Source organism: Hibiscus syriacus, unplaced genomic scaffold (genome assembly GCF_006381635.1).
Source record: "Hibiscus syriacus cultivar Baekdansim isolate YM2019G1 unplaced genomic scaffold, ASM638163v2 tig00116971_pilon, whole genome shotgun sequence".
In the NCBI taxonomy this organism is placed as follows: Eukaryota; Viridiplantae; Streptophyta; class Magnoliopsida; order Malvales; family Malvaceae; genus Hibiscus; species Hibiscus syriacus.
This window is the reverse complement of record NW_024063495.1, coordinates 7,661,989-7,682,807: the sequence shown is the minus strand read 5'-3', so window position 1 is coordinate 7,682,807 and position 20,819 is coordinate 7,661,989. Positions and strand designations below refer to the sequence as shown.

Genomic DNA, 20,819 nt, shown 5'->3' with positions numbered 1-20,819 from the left:
GTACTTAAAACAAGGACGACGGTTTCTATAATCTAAGAGTGTGTTTGATTTGGGGAATGCGAGATTCCCATGGGAATGGAATCAATTTCCCCTGTTTGGTTGGTCTAGAATGTCATTCCCGGTAATCTTACATTACCAATAGTGGATTTTTTTGTGTATATTACCAGGAATGTCATTACCTCTCTTTCCTTAGGTATTGTTGGATTATCGGCGTTTTGGACTAAAATGTCCTTAATTTTTTTTCGAAAATATTTTTATTCTGTCATTCAATAATAAAATTTTTACAAAGGTTAAATTATAAATTTATCCTTAAACTATTTTAGATTTACAAAAAAAAAATCTATAATTAAAATTTCATATGAAGTTCAGGGGTTAAAATAAAATTTTACCCTTTCATTAAACCTTTTTATATTTTCAATTTTGTAATATATATATATATATAAATTTTATGAATTTAATTTTTTTAAAAGAAAATATATAAATATTTTTCAACTTGTAATATTATAAAAATATATAATAATGACAATTTGGTCAAATATACATTCCAATAATTTTTTATTCCTCTAACCAAACACAGTAATCTTACATTCATGCTAAACCAACCAAACACAAAATACAACATTCACAGTAATCTTATTCATTGATAATCTTTTATTTCTACCAGTAATCTTATATTCCGTGAACCAAACGCACCCTAACTGTCTTAGTTCCGGCATCGGTATCTCTATATCTTTTAATGTTTTTAAATCCGCGCGCGCCGTTCAAAACTTTTATGTCTTGTTGGAGAAGAAAAGCGGATTAGAAAGACTTCAAAATACTTTCTAAATTCAATTATAATTTTGATATATATTAATGAAAACATTGATTTATAAAATAAAATCTATAAATATTAGTTTTAATATACACTTTGAAATATAAAATCTTGCTTTTAATCTTAATCATGGTGTCCATAAATGCATATGCAAAACTGAGCTGAAAAAAAAAGAAAGAAGTTTAAAGAAATAATTATTACAAGGGTAAGGAATAATTTCTCAAAGAAAGGCTATGAATGAAAAGAATTTTATAAGTTTGATCTCCTCTTAAATTTTAAATTTACCTCCTTAAACATAAAATCACATGTCTATCCCTATAGGTACGAGACTTCCACTTTGGACTTAGATTTTTTTTAGAAGAAAATATGTATTGAAAGAATTATATTAAATTTCAAATTATTTAATAAATCAGGGGTAAATTCACATTATCAAAGATAAAATACTATTGTTGACTAAATTAGAATTGGAAAGTTATAACCACGGCTGTTGGAATCAGATTAGATAAATTAGTTGGATTTAGAATCAATCAGAAGATTTGTTTGATAGATACAAACAAATTACATGAACCATAATTTGGGTGTGAATTATTATTAGTTTGATAAATTTAGGGTGAATATAAGGTGATATTTGTATTAAATTTATTGATAGAATTTTTAAATATGAAATATTATATTTATTGTATTGTTTTTAACTAAGTCTAAATTGATAGAACGTATAGAATTTTGAGACTAAGGGGCTGTTTGTTTGCCTCTTAATGGAACCATTCAGCGTTGAATGCTGAACGGTTCAGCATTTAGCGCATTTGTTTCGCACCTCTGAATGATTCAGTGTTGACTGATTCAGCAAAACAGTATTGAATGATTCAGTACAGAAGTATATTCTGAATGATTCAGAGTCACTATCAAACAACATATCACATTCAGAGCTAATTCATACAGAGTTTCTAAATCATTCAGCGCTTAATCATTCTAAAATAAACAAACAGCCCCTAAGCTTGTCATTATATCATGCCAGGCGCTTGTTTCATTTAAAATGAAGAACGGACTTGATTGTAATAAAAATTTAATTGAGCGACTTGTTACAAATTTATAAATTATATTATTTGTTTGTAATTTGACTTATAATTGAATGATTGGACCCTTTTATAAAAGGAAACCGAAAAAGACCTCACAAAAACAAATATCAATAACCCATTTGCATTCTTTCAATCTTTGAGATGGTAATAGCAATGACGACACGTAGTGGACAGTTAACTGCATCACTCTCATGATTATTAGTAACTTAATATTCTAGGATAAATTATATCATACATCTCTCGATTATCTTCTTTCTTTTATTTTGATCACTGAAGTTTATTTTTTTTAATTTAATCACTCAATTTTAGACATTATTTTTTATCACTCCACTGTTTTCTCTGTAACTTTATAGTGACGTGTTATTTTTTTTATTAATTTTATAACTGCCACATAAGAAACAAATTAATATTATTTTTTATATCTTTTTCTACTCCACCGTCCATTACTGTGGTTGTCTTCTCCGTTCATCTACAGCAAATAAATCTAAGGGTTGCACCATCAATTTATACTAAAATATAAAGAAAAGACTGATGTAAACAGGAACGGACGTAAGATTTTATACTAAGAGGTGAACGTATAAAATTTTAGAAGGGAGCAAACTAATAAAATTTCAAATGGATGGAAACAAATTATCAATAAAAAATACATCAAAAAATCTAAAATATAAAAGAATTTCAAAATTTCAGCGAACGACTACCTCATCCGCCCCTCAATCCATTCCTGAATGCAAAAGCATTACGAACAAGAAATAAAAATATTATCTTGGTTCATGGCTATCCCCAAACCCATTAAAAAAGAAAGAGAATGATGGTATTCTAAAGTAATTGCATGCCGATGAATTGCAAACAAGAAATGTTGAAATGTTAATATATATATATATATATATATATCACTAAATCTACAATAAAGACGCGCGTAGAGCTTATTACTTCACATTCACACCCCCAATTACTTCATAGCTATATGACTCACGCTTCAGTCGATAATGAATGGTAATGAAGAAACGTATATATATATATATATATATATATAACTCACGGTGTAGTATCAGATCTGATCGGATACAAGTGATTAATTTAAAAAATGAAGAAATGCATGTCTTCTAAAGCTTCTATGACTTATATCAAAAAAAAGTCCTGATAGGTTATTACTTAACATATAAATTGTACAAAATTTATTTTAAATGTATATATTTTAATCTTAAATCCTAAAATTCAAAACCCTAAACTCTATATAAGACACATATCATTAGAACAAACAGGTTTGTGCAAACTAAATTTTACAGTCTGTATAACAAATAATTTTTATGATAGATTTATTATTTGATACGTAAACTCTATACAATTTATTTTTTATAATTCGCATATTTTAGCTCTAAATCATAAACCTAAACCTAAAATCTAAGCCCTAAACTTTAAACCCTACATAACACACGCTATTAAAATAAACAGGCTTATATAAACTTTTTACACAGCCTGTATCACATAATTTTTCCTGAATTATTATTTAATACACATATGCCTATTTTAATCCTAAACTCTAACTTTTAAACTATTAAATTTAAACTTTTAAACTTTATATAAATATACTTGCACAAATTTTATTTTACACCATGTCTATTTAAATATCATTTGTTTTAAATTATAGGATTTAAAATTCAAAATTTTGATGAGTTTTGAATTAAAGATGGAATATAAAATTTAAAATTAAAATAAATAAAATTTATACATTATATACTGAAAAAAATAAGAAACTAATTTCAATAATATATTTTCACTTATCCAACCGTCCTAAATTTGTGTAAAACTAAAAGAGTTTTACACAGTGTAAGTAGATCGTAACTCATATATATATATATATATCAAATAATAATATTTATATATTCAACAAAACTTCTATAAATTAATAATGTTAGGACCACATAGTTTTATTAATTTAAAGAGGTATTAATTAATCTATAAATTAATAATTTATTAATTTAAAGAGATTTTTTCTGATTCAACGAACCTACATTATTCTTCATGATCATGAATAAAACATATATATTGTATTGACTAATTGAATGATGTTTACATACAATGTGACTAATTAAATATAATACATACCCCTAAAAAACAAAGTTCATTGTAATATATAGTACTAGTTAAAACTTAATACAAATTCATGTATGATAAAGATCTAATGAAGAATGATGAAGTAGCATCAATAAATTTAAATGAAGGAACTACTGAAGAACACATTCATGAACTTGATATGACGATTAATAGTTTTGGGTACCGCAACAAAATGGATATCAATCACCTATTGAATTACCCGGGTGAAAATGATACAAGTTCAGGTCCAAAATGTAGATGAAATTGCAACTTGTATTATTGAAATTTCTATTGAGGATGAAACTGAAAATGATACAATATTTTTCCAACCAATTACGCGAAAGAAAATACTAATAGATGCAACAACTCTTTATAATTTTTATTGTAATATGAGAACGTAATGCCGAAACTTTTGACTACAGTGAAGAAAGTTATAGATGAAATACAATTACATTTGAATTTTATATTTTACCAAGTTGTCCTAACTATATTTTTAATTTTACAGAATTATTAATTTATAATATTAAAGGGACCATAAATTTATATAAAAGACTTCCAAAAATTTATTATCTTATTAATTTATTAAAATTATTAATTTAGACCTAGGGCCTAAATTGGGACCGAGAAAAATTATTATTTTAGAGAAGTTGCTAATTTATCGAGTATTAATTTATAAAAGTTGTACTACAAATTTCTTTTTTACTAAAATAAAGTGTCTAAGTGATTTAGTGAAATAAACAAAAGCAAACACCGTTTCAATTAAAAACCGTATAATTTTAAATTATTACAAAGGTATTTATCAATAATTAGTTCAACCAATTAATTTTTTTCATAATTAAATTATACCATAAGTGTGAAAAACCAGCTTCCTTTTTTATTTGCCCTAAACTCCCAGACGAGGCCTGCCAATCTACGCATGGAATTGATTATGATGAGATATTTAGCATATTTTCATCCCTCAAAATTTAGGTGAGATTAATGTTATTGTGTCATCAATCGCAACTAATAAGTACTTCCCCAATTATATATATGTTTATGATTTCAAAACAACAGCTGACAGAAAGCACCTCTTCCCAACAGCCTTGCTGCTTTTCACTTGCCAGCCTCCACCCGCTTCCATACATTCTACCTGTAAATGTTTTCAACAAATCAAAATTCAATCTAAGATACTAATTGCTGAATCTAAATGAATCCCGAGACGAAACGTACATACCAAATCTACAATGTCTTCACCAGCTCTCAGGCCTCCAATAACGTATATCGATCCATCAACAACAGCAGCTGCTGCATATCCCCTCGCCTGGTTAATTGGTTCCCCAATCATCCATGATCCCATACGCATATCGAATATTTCAACGCTTGGAACCATTTCAGTACCATCATAGCCACCAATAGCATATCTATCAAAGGGACATACTTGTTAAAAAAAAAACATGATTCTCACTTCTGTTTTTTAGGATAATTGAGGTCGGTAACCAAGCCCACAGGAATACGGAGATAACACCACAAGTGCTCTTCCAGGAAAGGGAAAATCTTACTTTCAAGGCATAAAGCATAGCCCTGGACATATAATCTCCAGGACAAATGAATCTAATAATATAATGACAATAAATAACTGAAACGACAGCTTACAGATTTTCATTAAAAACAACCAGTGAATGGCAGCCCCTCTTTGTGCTCATGCCTGCAATTTTGGTCCATGAATGCTCTCTGGGATCAAATCTTTCAGCAGACCTGACAAAGTTGGAATTTCAGTCAAATGCCAATTACCGTGGCCAGGGTGAATAAACAACAAACTAGTCCATTACCATACTTCAAGAATGAATCATGTGTGCACGTCTAAATATAACAAAAAATGCAGAAAACCTAATGGGAAAATAACCTCATAACTTACTTCAGGTAATCACTCCCATCATATCCACCAGTCGCATAAATTGCACCATTAAGTTCCACGGCAGCAAGTGCGAATCGCTGTAAAACCAATTTCAGGTTAAAACTTAACAATAATAACTTGAATATATTTTATCCATGTTACAAAAGAATCGCATCATTCAAATTTCAACAATGCTCAAAGCATGAAGCTATAAGGTATACAATGAATAGAAGAGAGAGACATAAGGAGCATAAAATCTAAAGAGAAGCAAAAACTCGAAGAAAGATGACTCCTCACTTCTTTAATTTACTTAACCATATTTACTAACTTAAATGGAAGATAATAATAGAAATTAAAGGGCATCCGTGTATTGAAATTGAAATTTAGTGGTTTGTTTTATACGTTTTCAGTTATTATTGCCTACTAGAAAGAAATCCTTCTAATAAATATCTGATACCTCTCTCAATAACAGTACCAGATTATCTGTTTTCTCTAAGCCATGAAAAATGTGAAAACCAGATTTTTCACAATAAGCAAAAGGAAAAGTCAGCATTACATCCACCTTTTGTAGCATTGAGCGTGTGTTGATCCATCGTCCAACATTTAAGTCAAGCATTTCAACATCTGAAAAGCATTGAATCCCATTACCGCCACCAATGGCAAATATTTTGTCATCCAATGCAGCTCCAGCTAAGCTTCCCTTTGGCTGCTTTAGGGAAGGGCCAGGGGTCCACTGATTACTTGATGGGTTGTATGATTCGACTTGACAAAAACATAAAAGAAACATGAGACTTAAATAAAATTTCCTTAAAAGCACAAACAGGACTTGAGGACTAGATAATACCTGTATCATACCATGAAAAACCATCACCACCACCAAAGACATAGAACTCGCCATTCAGCTGTACAACTGAAGTATATGAACGCACAGAACTCATTGGCTGAACAGATTTTATCACATCATGAGATGGGAAATAAGAATCCAGTGCTGATGACCACAATGCACCATTGTACCCTCCCACTAAAAATATTGACTTGGTAGGATCCAGTTGCAACTCATCAGAGGTATCAATTTCCTTTACATTAATATGCTCCACAGACTGATTGGATAAAGATTCCAAGATCAGGCAACGATCTTTTAGTCGTTGAATTTCCATTTCCGCTGCAACCTGAAAATCCAGATTATAGGTATCATCCATTGCACAGATCAGAATTAAACAAACCGCCTCTACAAGCACATTTTTCTGTTACTGTTACAGATACAAAGTAAACGTAATTTATAAGGATGAAAAAAAAATAAGGGTACATGTGAAAGAAACTGTCATAAAGGTCATAGTTTCAATCAGTATTACACAAAATGCTATAAATAACCACCCATAATAGCAGGAAAAGTTAGTGCCAGAATATAGAAAGCTCAAAGCCAGAGTAATAAGAAGGATTTTTAATGACAATGGTTTGTTCTTTCAGTTGCTTAATATTATAACATTAGTCTTGCAATAAGAAAAGAGAGAAAAGGGGATATGGAGAAAATTGCACCAGTTTTTGCTCCATTTGAATCATCTTCTCACATTGTTCTGTTTTAAATGTCCTCAGTTCTTCCATCCCTTGAATAAACTAGAAAAAAGAAAGATAAATAAATGAGATCAGAACTTTTCCTTTATTTTTTTCTCCAACGAAAGTAAAAGACCAAATCTAACCCTTCCCACTTCTCTATAAATATATTTGAATAATAGAGCTTCCAAATCACCTTAGCTATACTGGATTGACAACTAGATGATGAACAGGCACCATTTTCCTTCTTCTGCACCAAATCCGTTTGCCCCCTTGAGAAAGTCCCATCTTCTAAGCGTGCCTCTTTCATAACCATGGAATCTTCAACATTATCCATCAAAGAAACATCTTGTTCTGTTCGTTTTTGAGCCAGTTCTTGCAGTTTAATCAATATAAATTCTTTCTCGCCATGTGTTGTTGTCTTTGCATCTACATTAGTTTCTAGTGGATCAAAAGGAGTGAAGTCAGTGGCATCTGATTTTCCACTTGACTGACTAAAATGCTCATCTGCTACTTTTGTTTCATCAACGAAAACATCTCTATCCCATTTTGCATTTGTGTGATTAGCATGCTCCACCACAGGAGCAAGTGGCCTAAACCCTTCATCTTCCATCTTTGTACCAGATGAAGGAAGAGGCTGGAAAATATTTCTCCACTTTGCTGCATTGTGAGGCAGATAAGTGCTTGGAGAAACAGCTAAAGATGCCAATAAGGACACCAATTTACTTGTTTGAACATGGTCTAGCTCAAACCAGAAATGATTGCGACAGTAGTAATTGTCTGCAATAATAGGTTTAAACTGTTCTTCAAGCAATGGTTGGCACTGCTGTCGAACACGAATCTGAACCTTATTTCAAAAAACAAAAAGCAAATCAGCAATATATGGAAAATAAAATTAAATAAAATAAAGTAAACCAATAGATCAAACATGAAGGCACTTTCTAGATATATATACTTGTGCAGGATATTGTGTTTTCTCCGAACCATCAGTAGTCCATCCATAGGGGTTAATGTTCATCTGACCATGGCTAGCAGCCTCAAAGATTCCATGTAATTTTCGCTCACTATAGTTGAACAGAAATAATGGCAATCCTGGATCAATGTTCTTCACGTACGAAAAGTGTTGAGCAGGTAATCCTGATAGAGAAAAATCAAGAATTACCGTGGCACCCAAAAAAGTTTCTTTGAGAAAACACAAAGAAAAAGAACATTGTATAAAATAATAATACGAGTGAACTTTCCTAACAAAAGAGGAACTCATTCAATAGGATTGAGAAGGGAAAAGGAAATGGCAACTGAAAAACAAGTGTTGGAAAAATGCAGCTGAATTGAAATGACATACCAAAAAGTTGTTTGAATAGACACTCTTTGTAGGTGGCATTCTTGCACCCGAATATGACACCACCAAGCTGATTCTTCCTCAAATTTCTGGAAACAACAGAAGTGTTGGCCTCATTTGGAGTAAAAGGCACATTCCCATTAGCTATGAAAGTCTGTTGTTTCCTTCCTGCCACCATCCTGTGATCCACATATGAATAAGAAAAGAAAGACTTTTTGATCAGGGATTAGCAATTGTTTCTATCAAACATAAGAAAAATATAAACTTGATTCTATCCTCCAACTGTCACTAATGCAAAACAGTAAGCAAAGTTCACGATATAGCCATATTTTATAAATGCCAATATCAAGGATAAGACAATGTCAGAAACAAATAATCTCAAGCAAGCAGCTAAATGAATTTAAGAAACACTTTATAATCACCATACCAAGGGGGGATGTAAAATCTCTCAATTTTCGCTCTAAGAGACAGCAGCAAAAATCATTATGTGATGTATTATTGGCAGTATAAGAAACACAAAAACCTAAAGAAAACAGCCACAATGAATTCAAGAAACAATTTTTATTCACCATAACGAAAATTCATCAAATACGTTTCTTGAAATTCACACTGAGAAACATCAGCAAAGTCATTATGCGATGAATTATTGACTTCATAAGAAAACACAAGCCTCAAATAAAACAACCATTATGAGTTATGGAATCAAATTTTAATCAATACAATGGAAAAGAAGAAGTAAAATTCCTGAAATTTAAACATCTGCAAATTCATTAAGCAATGGAACTGTTAATAAAGCAATCCATGTAATACATTATTTAATCTGAGAGATTAATCACAACCTAAAGGTGTATTTGACACATGGGAGTTATTGAATACAGAGGAATAGAGTAAAGTGTAACAAACATAACAATATTCAAAATATAATGAAAAGAAACGTAATCCAGTAAATGCAGAACGGTGAAATGATAGATAAGAAAGAACCCATGGAGAAAAAGCAAAAAGAAGATCAATTCCATGGCGATATTCAAACCGATAGATCCAAAAGAGTTGTTACATTGGGAGAAACGCTCAAGAAAACCAAAGAGAAAATGATCGGTGGTCGGAGTTTGGTTTGGTTGCACTTTGCAGAGAAAAGAGAAAGACTTCCTCGACAAGGTCTGTCACTCGCTCATTCACTCAGTCACTCGATCGATCGATCGCTCACTCACTCACTCAGAGTCGCACGAAGCGCGAAAGCAAAACAATGAAAAACCTGTTCTTCCATTGTGCTGTCATTTGCCTTTTTTTTGTAACAAACCTTGATTTGAAATTAATTGAAAAGGAATAGAAGATTGGAGAAAGTTTTCTATTGGGTAAAGTACACAATAGGTCAATAAACTATACTCGAATGATCATATTTTACCTTAAACTTTCATAAATTACAAAATAATCATTAAAGTTTTTGAATGGCTACAAAAAGGTCATTGTAATTAGTCGATTTATTATGAAATGATCATTAAGTTTTATCAAAATTTTATAAAATGACCACCACATTTTTAAATTTTTTATGATTTATTATAACATTGTAGTGATTACTTTGTAATAATTTGATAAACGTAACCAAAATTATAGTTTAAGAATAGTTAAGTGACCTATAATGAACCCTTTATTTTTTTATTATTAGCAGTAGTAGGTTAAATTGTATATATAGTCCCTAGATTATACATGTTTGACAGATTTACTCATCTACTATAATTTGATGATTGTTGATCCTTTAATTTTATAGTGTGCTTTTAGGGTTTAAGGTCAAATAATTGAACAGTTATTTTGCACATTTACGAAAATTAAAAGAAAGGAGAATAAAGTATAATATTTGTCAAAATGAAAAATAAAATTCCAAAGGATGCAGTCGCCTTTATCTTTCCTTTTGAGTTTTTTTAGTCGATTGTTGTACTAATTTTAATATTAATTGTCGATCATTGGTGGTTATTATTTTTTATATTATGTTATTTGTTTTTTTTTATATTTTTAATTTTAAATAATATTTTTTTATCATTGTGATACATTTTTTCTTTGTTCTAACACGTTTTTTCAATGCTCTTATGACACTTTTATTATAGCTTTTGGTAAGTTTTTCGCATACATTTTTTATTTTTGGTTTTCGCACAAATACTCTCTTTATATTTATTTTTTGATTGATTTGTCAGTAGTCACGTATAGTTAGATAATTTCTTTAGTAAAATGTCATTTGTTGATATAATCAAAATTGTGTAGCGAAGCAGCCTGTTAGATAATTTGTTTTGCTCACTACTACTTTATCACTTCATAAAGTGTCTCGTTAGATAGAGACAATGAGTTTCTATGAAGGTTATTAGGTTTTTTTTTTATGTTAGATATCATTTTCAATGAAATGTTTTGTTTTTCTTCGAATCTTTAGATTTGGTATTTTTTATTTTTATTTGAGTTTTGCGATGAGTATTGTCTCATTTTTTCTATGCTTGGTGCATTGTAATTTTGATTATGTTATTTTTATTCATGAAAATTAGTTATTATTGTTAAAAAAATTCCAATAGCATGTTTAAAAAATATATATCACATCAAACTATTTGATAAAATTAAAATATCATTTTTGAAATTAAAAATATACATTTTGAAAATTAAGACTAATAATAACCATAATATAATAGTCGGATCTGTCACAAGCTCATAATATATATATATATATATATATATATATATATATAATTGGAATAGAATCCAATTATATAGTATAGAAGTTTTAGTTTTACATATATTTAAATTGTTAAATGGATGGAAATAAACGGTTAAGATTACAACAATAAATTAGAAGATATTCATTAAAAAAGAGTTAATATCAGCCTTTTATTTTTACTCATCAAACGGTCCTAAATCTATGTAAAATCAAAGGAAAGTTTACACTATATAAGTGAATCCTAACTGCATATATACAAATAGGATTTTATTACACAATGTAGAACTCTTTTAGTTTTACACAAATTTAGGACTGCTAAATTAGTGAAAATAAATGGTTAGGATTTAACAGTAAGAAATGAGAAGATATTCACTGGAAAAAAATAAATTAATCTCAGCTATCTATTTTCACTTATCAAACGGTTATAAATTTGTACACAACTAAAAGAGTTTTACATTGTGTAAGTAGATCCTAACCAGGGGATGCAGTTGGTCCCATGGGGTGAATTGCATACCCATTATTTTAGATAAATTATTAAATATAGTAAGGAAATTAAAAAAAGTAAGAAATTTTATATACCCATTTTATTAAAAGAAAATAATAATAAATTTTTTGGATCTCATTTTAATTTTTAGATATACCACTCTACCTAATTTGTCTTAATTTAAGTTAACTTTTTTGTAAATAGAAATGAAATATGATATGATTAGTTGAAAATTATGTTTATGTAACTTTGTTTTCTTCTTATAATAATGATAAGAAGTAAAGAAGATTTTCAATTAAAACCATTGAAAAAGGCATGCCAGTGCAGTGCAGTGTAAATGAGTTCAGGCCCATGATTCCAGTTAAGACAACAAAACAGGCTATCATGTCTGAGCCTGTAATGTATTAATGGTCTAACAGCAACTCTTCCTCCAACTCATTATCCTTTGGGTAAACTAACAATATACTTGGCCTTTTGAGAAACGTTGAAAATCATTGGTAGGACCGAGCGAGTATTTCTGAATTCTGATTTCGGTTTAATTTAAAAAAGTATAAAATTAAACTTTATCTTGAATTTTAAGTACATAAAAATTATTTTTATTATATTATGTTTTTTTAGGAAGACACGGGTTTCAACATATTTAAGAATTTAATATTCTCCAATTTGAAGATTGAAGTATGAACAATTAGGTATCATATTTAAAAAAAAAAACTATATAATGAATTTTATGTCGCATATATATTTACATACTCATGTGAAGATCCATTTTTCACTTTTGGTAGATTCATCCTTAATACCAAACTAACAATGATTCATCCTTGATCGGATTCTCCTTAATACCAAACTAACAAAGATTCCTCATAAATCTCAATAATTATCTAATAAAATTCTCCTTAATATCAGGCATACAATGATTCTAAAAGATATTCAAAATGAAGGGCAATTGAAAGTGTTGAGGTTTGATTTGAAGTAACAATAATTGGATTGGATTCCTTTCCTCCCTAAAAGTGTTGACTGCGCTTTTGGTAGATTCTTCTCCGATTAAATTCTCCTTAATACCAAGCTAACATGTATTCTCAATAATTATCCAATCAATTTCCTCTTAGTATCAAGCTAATAACAATGATTCTAACAATAATTCAAATGGAAGAATCACTGAAAGTGGTCCTCATCTGATAGTATACCATCGATCTAGTAGTTTTGGCGTCTTTGCTTTACATACTTATGAAACAACCTCGTATTTCTATCGCTGTTTTTAGCCAATTAATGAAACACGTTGGTCCCAATATAGTTCTTTTCTGTCTAGTTCTGGTGGAATATTTGAGCTTCTCCCATGAAAATCAAAGTGAGGGAATGATCATGGAAAAAATTCGATGGTTCCTTTCTCCCGTAGCCATCTGCTTTGCGATGGTACCGCTCTTCTGGAGGGAAGCATCTCATTCTATCGGAAGATCTTCGTTGTCATCGTTCAGACGAACACGACAAAAGTTCTGTCCATGACTAAGTCTACCACATAGCAAAAAGAAGAGGGTCAATTTTACGTATTCAAACCTCACATAATGGTGCTTACCATTAGACAATAAAGAGTTTATTCCTACGCGAACTCTAACTTCCATTATGTGTTTGTAGCTGAGGGAGATGGAAGTCGAATCATACTCGATAAAAGTAGCATTGAAGTCTCCCAGTATCTTTTCCATTTTCTCCGACACAAGTCCTGTTGGTTATATATATATATAATAATGCAAAGAGATTAATTTTATTTGAATTTTAAATTTTAAATTTTAAAATCAATGGTTGAGATAATGGAGTTGAGATTTTGAAAGATTTTTTTATGATTTTTCTCCTTACGTTCTTACCTAAATACACTTGATTTTTAGCTATAAAATGAGGTCTCCATTTTCAAATCACTCATTTATTCATTCTCCTCTCTTCTTCAATATTTCTCTCTTCATAAGCATAGTGAATTTTTTCCTTTTCGATGGCCTTTAATATTTTTTATGCTAGTAGTCTTTATTCCGGATAAAATATTTTTCTTTCCTCCAAAAAGAGTAACACTATTCAGAGTAGGGATGGCAAACGAGTATAGTTTCGTGGATTCCGCACCGCACCCACTCCAATTGGGGCGGGGATGGGTATAATTTTAGCGGGTAGTGGGCGGGTGTGGATTTAGAAAATGATACCCGTCGCGGGTAGTGGGCGGGTAATTGGTTTGAGACATTACCCGCCCCGCATCCGCCCGCCCCACATCCTACCGCCCAGCTAAATATCTGCCCGCCCGCCCACTTTCTATTATATATGTAGGTAGTAGTGAATTTAAATTGGAGCACTATTAATTGGAGGAAATAGAGATTGATGATTGTAATACTGAAGTATCATATGTCATAAATATTGCCTGAAATTTTAGAATGTTGTGCCAAAGAACAAAAACATTATGTGTTTGTCATTTATGTTTCTAAACTTTAATTATGTCTTTTATTATGGTGTTTTTTGTACTTTAAGATCTATATTAACACTTAACTCAGATAATCCTTAGATTATTTTATTATGTTTCTTAGTGGACGTTTTTTTATGTTTGTTGCTTATATATAACTTAAGTTTGCTTTCAGGCGGGTCTAGACGGGTACGTCACTAATGGGTAGTGGGTGTGGGGATGGATTTGAGAATGTACCCGTGTGGGCGGGTGTGGATTTGAAAATTTGTATCCATCATGGGTGGTGGGCGGGTGGTGGATTGAAAAATATTAGGTGGGTATGGGGATGGGGAGAGGGTATCCGCACCCGACCCGCCCGTTTGCCATCCCTAATTCAGAGTTCCACTTCCTTATTTCGAGTGTACGAAATTCGGAAGACTGTGTTAACTTTAGGGGCAACGTCCATTTTATCGATTATACTAGTCCGGACGAAATTTCTTATAAGGCAGTGACTACGCAGCACATTAAAATTACTTGGTCTTTATTTATTTATCTTATTTATTTTTCCGGTCAATACTAATCTTTCATTTTGCTGTAAGCTATATTTCCAACAAATCCAAGGGAACCTCATGTATGATAACTCAATAATCCACGTAAAGTAGCGGAACAAGCTTAGGGTCTTCTCCCTCCTTTAAGAGAAAATAATCTCATTGACCAAAAATGTCTTATAATATATGATTTTAACCAATTTTTTTTGGATTTGCCAAAATGACCAACTAAATCGCAATGCGATCGATAATTCGCAACGACTGGTGGTATTGCATTTGTTTCTTAAGAATTTTCTCTAAAAATATAGTATTCGCGCGGACGTGTCGAAGACACGTATTACCACGACCCCGACCCGACCCGACCCGACCCGAGACGACGGCGGCGGCGGCGCGTGAGAGTCCCCCTTGTTCTCTACCACTCAACAAGGAAGTGGGAAAGCCAAGCCTTAAATACCATTCCCAATAGTGTTTCCAATACTATATGGGATTGAGCATTACCAACACTTGTTTCCAATACTATGTGGGATTGAGCCTTAAATAGTGATATTTTTTTTTGAATGTTTTGCTTAAAATTGCAATAATCGCGATTGATTGTAGATTGACTTTTAATTATGACATATTTAATCGTATAATACTAATGCAATTGTTTGCTGATTCAGTTATTTTAAGGTGCATGATTGTTAATTGTTTCCTGAATAATCACATTGTATTGGAACAAGTGTTGGTAATGCTCAATCCCGCATAGTATTGGAAACACTATTGGGAATGGTATTTAAGGCTTGGCTTTCCCACTTCCTTGTTGAGTGATAGAGACCAAGGGGACTCTCGCGCGCGCCGCCGCCACCGTCCGTCTCGTCCCGGGTCGGGTCGGGTCATGGTCGTGGTAATACGTGTCTTCGACACGTCCGCGCGAATACTATATTTTTAGAGAAAATTCTTAAGAAACAACTGCAATACCACCAGTCGTTGCGATTTTGGACTATCGCAACGAATTTGGAATAAATCGCAACGCGAACTTCGACTATCGCAACGAATTTGGAAAATCGCAACGCGAACTTCGACTATCGCAACGAATTTGGAATAAATCGCAACGCGAACTTCGACTATCGCAACGAATTTGGAAAATCACAACGCGAACTTCGACTATCGCAACGAATTTAGAAAATCGCAACGCGAACTTCGACTATCGCAACGAATTTGGAATAAATCGCAACGCGAACTTCGACTATCGCAACGAATTTGAAAAATCGCTACGCGAACTTGGACTATCGCAATGCGAATATGTAAATCGCATTGCGATAGTCCAAGTTCGCGTTGCGATAGTCCAAGTTCGTGTTGCGAATCTGGAAACTGATTTGTGATACCGGAGATTGCGTTGCGAATTATCGATCGCATTGCGATTTAGTTGGTCATTTTGACAAATCAAAAAAATATTAGTTAAAATTATATATTATAAGGTATTTTTTGTCACTAAAATATTTTCTCCTCCTTTAATCTATGTAGGATCAATAGATGAGAATAAAAGTTTCATAGTCTGATCCGTACCTATGATGTGATATAATCTGAATAAAAATCGGCCAACCCGATCCGTACTCGTTGGATTTCAAACGTTTGCTACCGTTGCTCTCATAGACTGAAATTTAAGGGCACTCGTACTGAGAAAACAGACAACAAAACAAAGAGCAAAAGAGGTGATCACGTCTTCTTCCACTGCATCAATCTGTAATCCTTCATCCTCTCCATTATCTATGGAGAGACTTGCTAGATCTTGTAATACATCAGCTATGGGAATAGTAAGAGAAAAGAAAAGAAAACCAAATACGTGCTACAAGAGCATAGATAGACGTGATATAAGAATATAGAAAAATGACAATGTGCAATCAGAGATCACAAGCTGGTTTTGAATTAAGTGTTAATTATAAGTAATGTGTTTGAATTTTGGAAGTGGTTGTTTTGTCCAATTTTTGTGTTTGATGCATTAGAAACCAAGACCAAATCATAATTTTAATCGCGGTTATTCCAATGATGAATGGATGTACAATAAATAGGACAAAAGTGGACAGCCGGGCTAGTCCATAGCTGTTTGGACCTACACGTGGAGATCAGATGAACCAAAAACGAACAAGAATCCAGTTGATGAATGTATTAAAGCTTCCCTAAAGAGTAGGGAAGGCAACCCCATGAATCATGCCAATACATCCACTGCCGGATATTATGGGGAGAATCATGAGTGACTGCTTACAATACAGACTTCTAATTTTTTTAATTCTTTTTTTAATTTATAATTAAGGTTTTTAAATTTTTTTAATTTCACTTTTTATGTATATAATTAAGACTCTTGCTTTTTTTTTTAATTTCACTTTTTACCTTTATAATTGAACTTTTAATTTTTTTCAATAACATTTTTTATCTTTATAATTGAGGTTACTAATTTTTTCAATCTCATCTTTTACTTTTATAATTTAGGTCTCTAATTTCATCAATTTTCTAATATTTATTAATATAACACTAATTTAATGATTCAAAATAATAGAATATAATTATATTTTATAAAGACCTATTTTTTCAGCTTCGCTCGTAGCCCAAAATTCTCCGAGACTATTTTAAATACAATAACTATACCACTACGCCTTCAACCTTGTAATCATTTATCATTTGGCTTAATCCCTCTACGTATGATTTCGGTTTTGACTTTTGCACACCCAAAGGCAGTTACTTGTTCGTAAGGTTAGGTCGCACTAACGCCTGAATTCTAAATCGAGTACAATCCAAGCACCTTTGGCTTTTTCTATATTTTCGCTTCTTCTCAAGTCAATCATCATGCATCCATCTTTATATATATATAATTCATATTCATAATTACATCTTTTAATAATTTTATATCTATTATTTGAGAGTAAAGTACACAAATGATTCTCAAATTATATAGTGCTTATTTGTTGACTCTCGTGATTATTAAAAAGTTACAAAATAATCATCCGATTATAAGACGTTTTGTTGAGCCTCTTGATTATCAAAAATTACAAAATGGATACTCAATTATTCATATGTTCCAAAATCATCATTTTCGTTAAAAATTAATGCATGTATGAGTTGGACGTTAATTTGCTGATTGAGATATAATAAAATCATATTTTAATGATGTCTATTGGCACTATCATTGCTTTTAAGCATTAGCTCGCCAACATAATGTCTCAAGCACCGACTCGGTGTCATAATATAAATAGAGATTTGATCCACAAACTATAACTAAAACGACAATGGATAAGATTTTATCATACCTCAGGTAACAAACAGTCATTAACTTTTAAACGAAAAATTATGAGTTTAGAACATATAAATAATTGGATGATCGTTTTATAACTTTTAACAGTCATAAAACTCAACAATATTGGGATACCATTTTTATATTTTACCCATTATTTAAATGTGGATTATTTTGTTGAGAGTACAATACTATTGGTATTGGCAAATGGTGTTACATGGCCATGTGCAATCTGAAATATGTTGTTTCTTTTAGGATAATAATTCGGTGTTTCTATGTATGTGGCAGCGGCTGTCCAGGCATGCTGTCATATTTCCATAGTACTAATTAAGCTCAGCTTTTTTTCATTATTAAACTTGACTAGCTACTCACCTAATTAGTTGCAACAAATACATTACTTTCTCACCTTTTGGGACCCTTATGATGAAAGGGGTACTTTGGGTGCACAAGTCAAAAGTGGGATGGTCCAAATACCATGAGAAAAGCCATCACTTGGATTTTTTTAATTAATTTTGATATCTTATTTATTTATCGATTAATTTAAAACAGATTTTATAGACTTTTATTATTATAGTAATTTTCTCGATTCAGTTTGCTCTAAATTGAATTTTACAGAAATTCATTATAAGGAAGATCTTTCTAACTTAATTTGCTCCAAATCGAGTTTTGCAAAAAATGCCTTTCTGCTCCTAGTTCTAGTAGCCCCTTCACTCTTTTATGTGTACACACATCCTGTTCAACAATTTACGTTTTAAAATTTAAGATTTTAGATGAATTATTTTAAATTATAATATAATAATAAAGTATATAAATTTTAATTTATTATTATTATATTAAATTACATTGTCATTTAAATTTTAATAATCACTTAATAATCAGTTATTAAAATAAAAGTAGAAGTTGATTTTAGATATAAAATTTATAAAAAAAATAATGTGCTGATTAAAACGAAAATACAAAAAACCTGTGAGATATCACAAGTTCAAAATATAATTTACCCTTTTTAAAACTTAGGATAAACTACACGTTTAGTATCTAAATTATTACTTTTATTATGTTTTAGTACCTAAACTTTATTTTTTTTCCAAAACCATACTTAATGTTTATATTAAGTTTCAATTTGGTACTCCTCCGTTAAAAATTTAATAGAACTGATGACATGATATTTTTTTCTATTTTTCAATGATAACGTGACTTTATCTTATGAGGATACATCAACATCACTGTTAAATTTGTAACAATGAGGTACTAAAATGAAATCTAGCCTAAATGTTAAGTATAGTTTTGAAAAGAAATAAAGCTTAGATATCAAAATGGAAAAAATAATAGTTTAAGTAAACATGTAGTTTACCCTAAAATTAAACACTAGGCTTTTCTCGGCTTCCAATGCATGGTGTGGGCTTAAACTTTGTCTCCTCCTTCACCCTACTTTAATCATCTGCATTTTATTTTCTTTTTAGATTTTAGCTTTTTACAAGACCGAGCACACACATGATTCTTTCTCTTTACCAACCAAAGCCACAATTTTCAAATCAATTCCATGCCTTTTTCAACATTGCTAACAAAATGTGCAACTTTTACTAAATAAAGGTTAATTCGATCGAGTTAAATATCGTTAATATTTGACGGAAGAGTTGACGTGACAATTAATAAAATTAGTATAACTACATATTTAATACTTAATACTTATATATTAAATCAATTTAGTCTTAATTTTAATTTAATTCAATAAATTTAATCCTCTAATGAGATGCTGAAGTATGTCAATATTTGGAATTTTTTCATAATTTTAATTTATTTAACAATTTTCTTTAGATCAAATTATGATCCAGATCATCCTTTGATCGAAGGAAAACTAAGATATAAGAAGGTGGTGGAGGAAGAATTTGAATTTGGGATTGAAAGGAAAGATAGGCACGCCTTAATTAGAGAATTACGGAGAATTTAAACCACCAATGCAACTTTGATAGTTAGTTTATAATTGGATAGCTTTCCTATATGTTTTAAACTTTAGTTAATATAGATTAAAAAGTAAAAAATGAGTTTTATTTTTATATTTTTAAATTATATTTAATATTTAATATTATTAATTAACTTTTTAAAAAGTGATTTTAATTTTTTATGAAATATTTAGTTTTATAAACGCATGTTATTTATGTATATAAATTTTGATGTCCTATAGTTTGTTTTTGTTACTTTATGTAAAATTGTAGGATAATATAATTAGTTTAGAGTTATATATATATATATTCTTTTGTAGATGGATGTCATAATTTATTAATTTATAAGAAAATCTAAATATTTTAAAAAATTTGTGCAATCTGAACCGGTTTCAACTATTAAGCTCCATACGTGCGAACATAAGAAATTATATTAAAAATTTAGGGGATAAGAAATTATAAAATCTCAGTGGTATAAAATTAAATAATTTATATAAAATAAAAAATATCTAAAATATAAGATAATTTAAAATTTTTAAGGGTGACCCCTGATCATGTCTACACTACCAGTACGCAACCTTGTTTCGCACAAAAACACCACCAGGGTTTTTTCGTGCCAATATTCCTTACAAGATCAAGAACTAAGTCTACGTTAAAAATCTAAAAATTATAAGATTAAAAATGATTAAATTAAAGTATTTGGGGGGGGGGGTAAATCAAGTATTTATGAATAGTA

The 20,819-nt window shown here is 30.7% G+C and overlaps 1 protein-coding gene across 2 annotated transcripts; it reads right to left on the bottom strand.

The window, feature by feature from the left end:
• Positions 1-4,940: 4,940 nt before the first annotated feature.
• On the bottom strand, positions 4,941-10,032 carry LOC120191644 (kelch-like protein 1). 2 transcript variants are annotated; one of them, XM_039194550.1, is made up of 12 exons: positions 9,799-10,032; positions 8,748-8,923; positions 8,361-8,542; positions 7,703-8,252; positions 7,602-7,666; positions 7,391-7,468; positions 6,699-7,023; positions 6,417-6,616; positions 5,876-5,952; positions 5,614-5,715; positions 5,195-5,381; positions 4,941-5,110 (listed from the first exon to the last, which is right to left on the bottom strand). In XM_039194550.1, coding segments are annotated over exons 1-12 (2,040 nt in total). In that variant the 5' UTR covers positions 9,801-10,032; the 3' UTR covers positions 4,941-5,014. The 2 variants fall into 2 exon arrangements, with proteins under 2 accessions (XP_039050481.1, XP_039050480.1); XM_039194549.1 differs by having other exon boundaries at positions 4,943-5,110; positions 7,602-8,252.
• Between the last annotated feature and the right edge of the window lie 10,787 nt (positions 10,033-20,819).

Bases quoted from the DNA above. Each gene is read 5' to 3' on its own strand.
- LOC120191644 (XM_039194549.1), bottom strand. The intron at 8,253-8,360 runs GTATATATATCT...TTTTGAAATAAG, and splicing joins AAACACAATATCCTGCACAA to GTTCAGATTCGTGTTCGACA. The intron at 5,716-5,875 runs GTAAGTTATGAG...CAACTTTGTCAG, and splicing joins GATGGGAGTGATTACCTGAA to GTCTGCTGAAAGATTTGATC.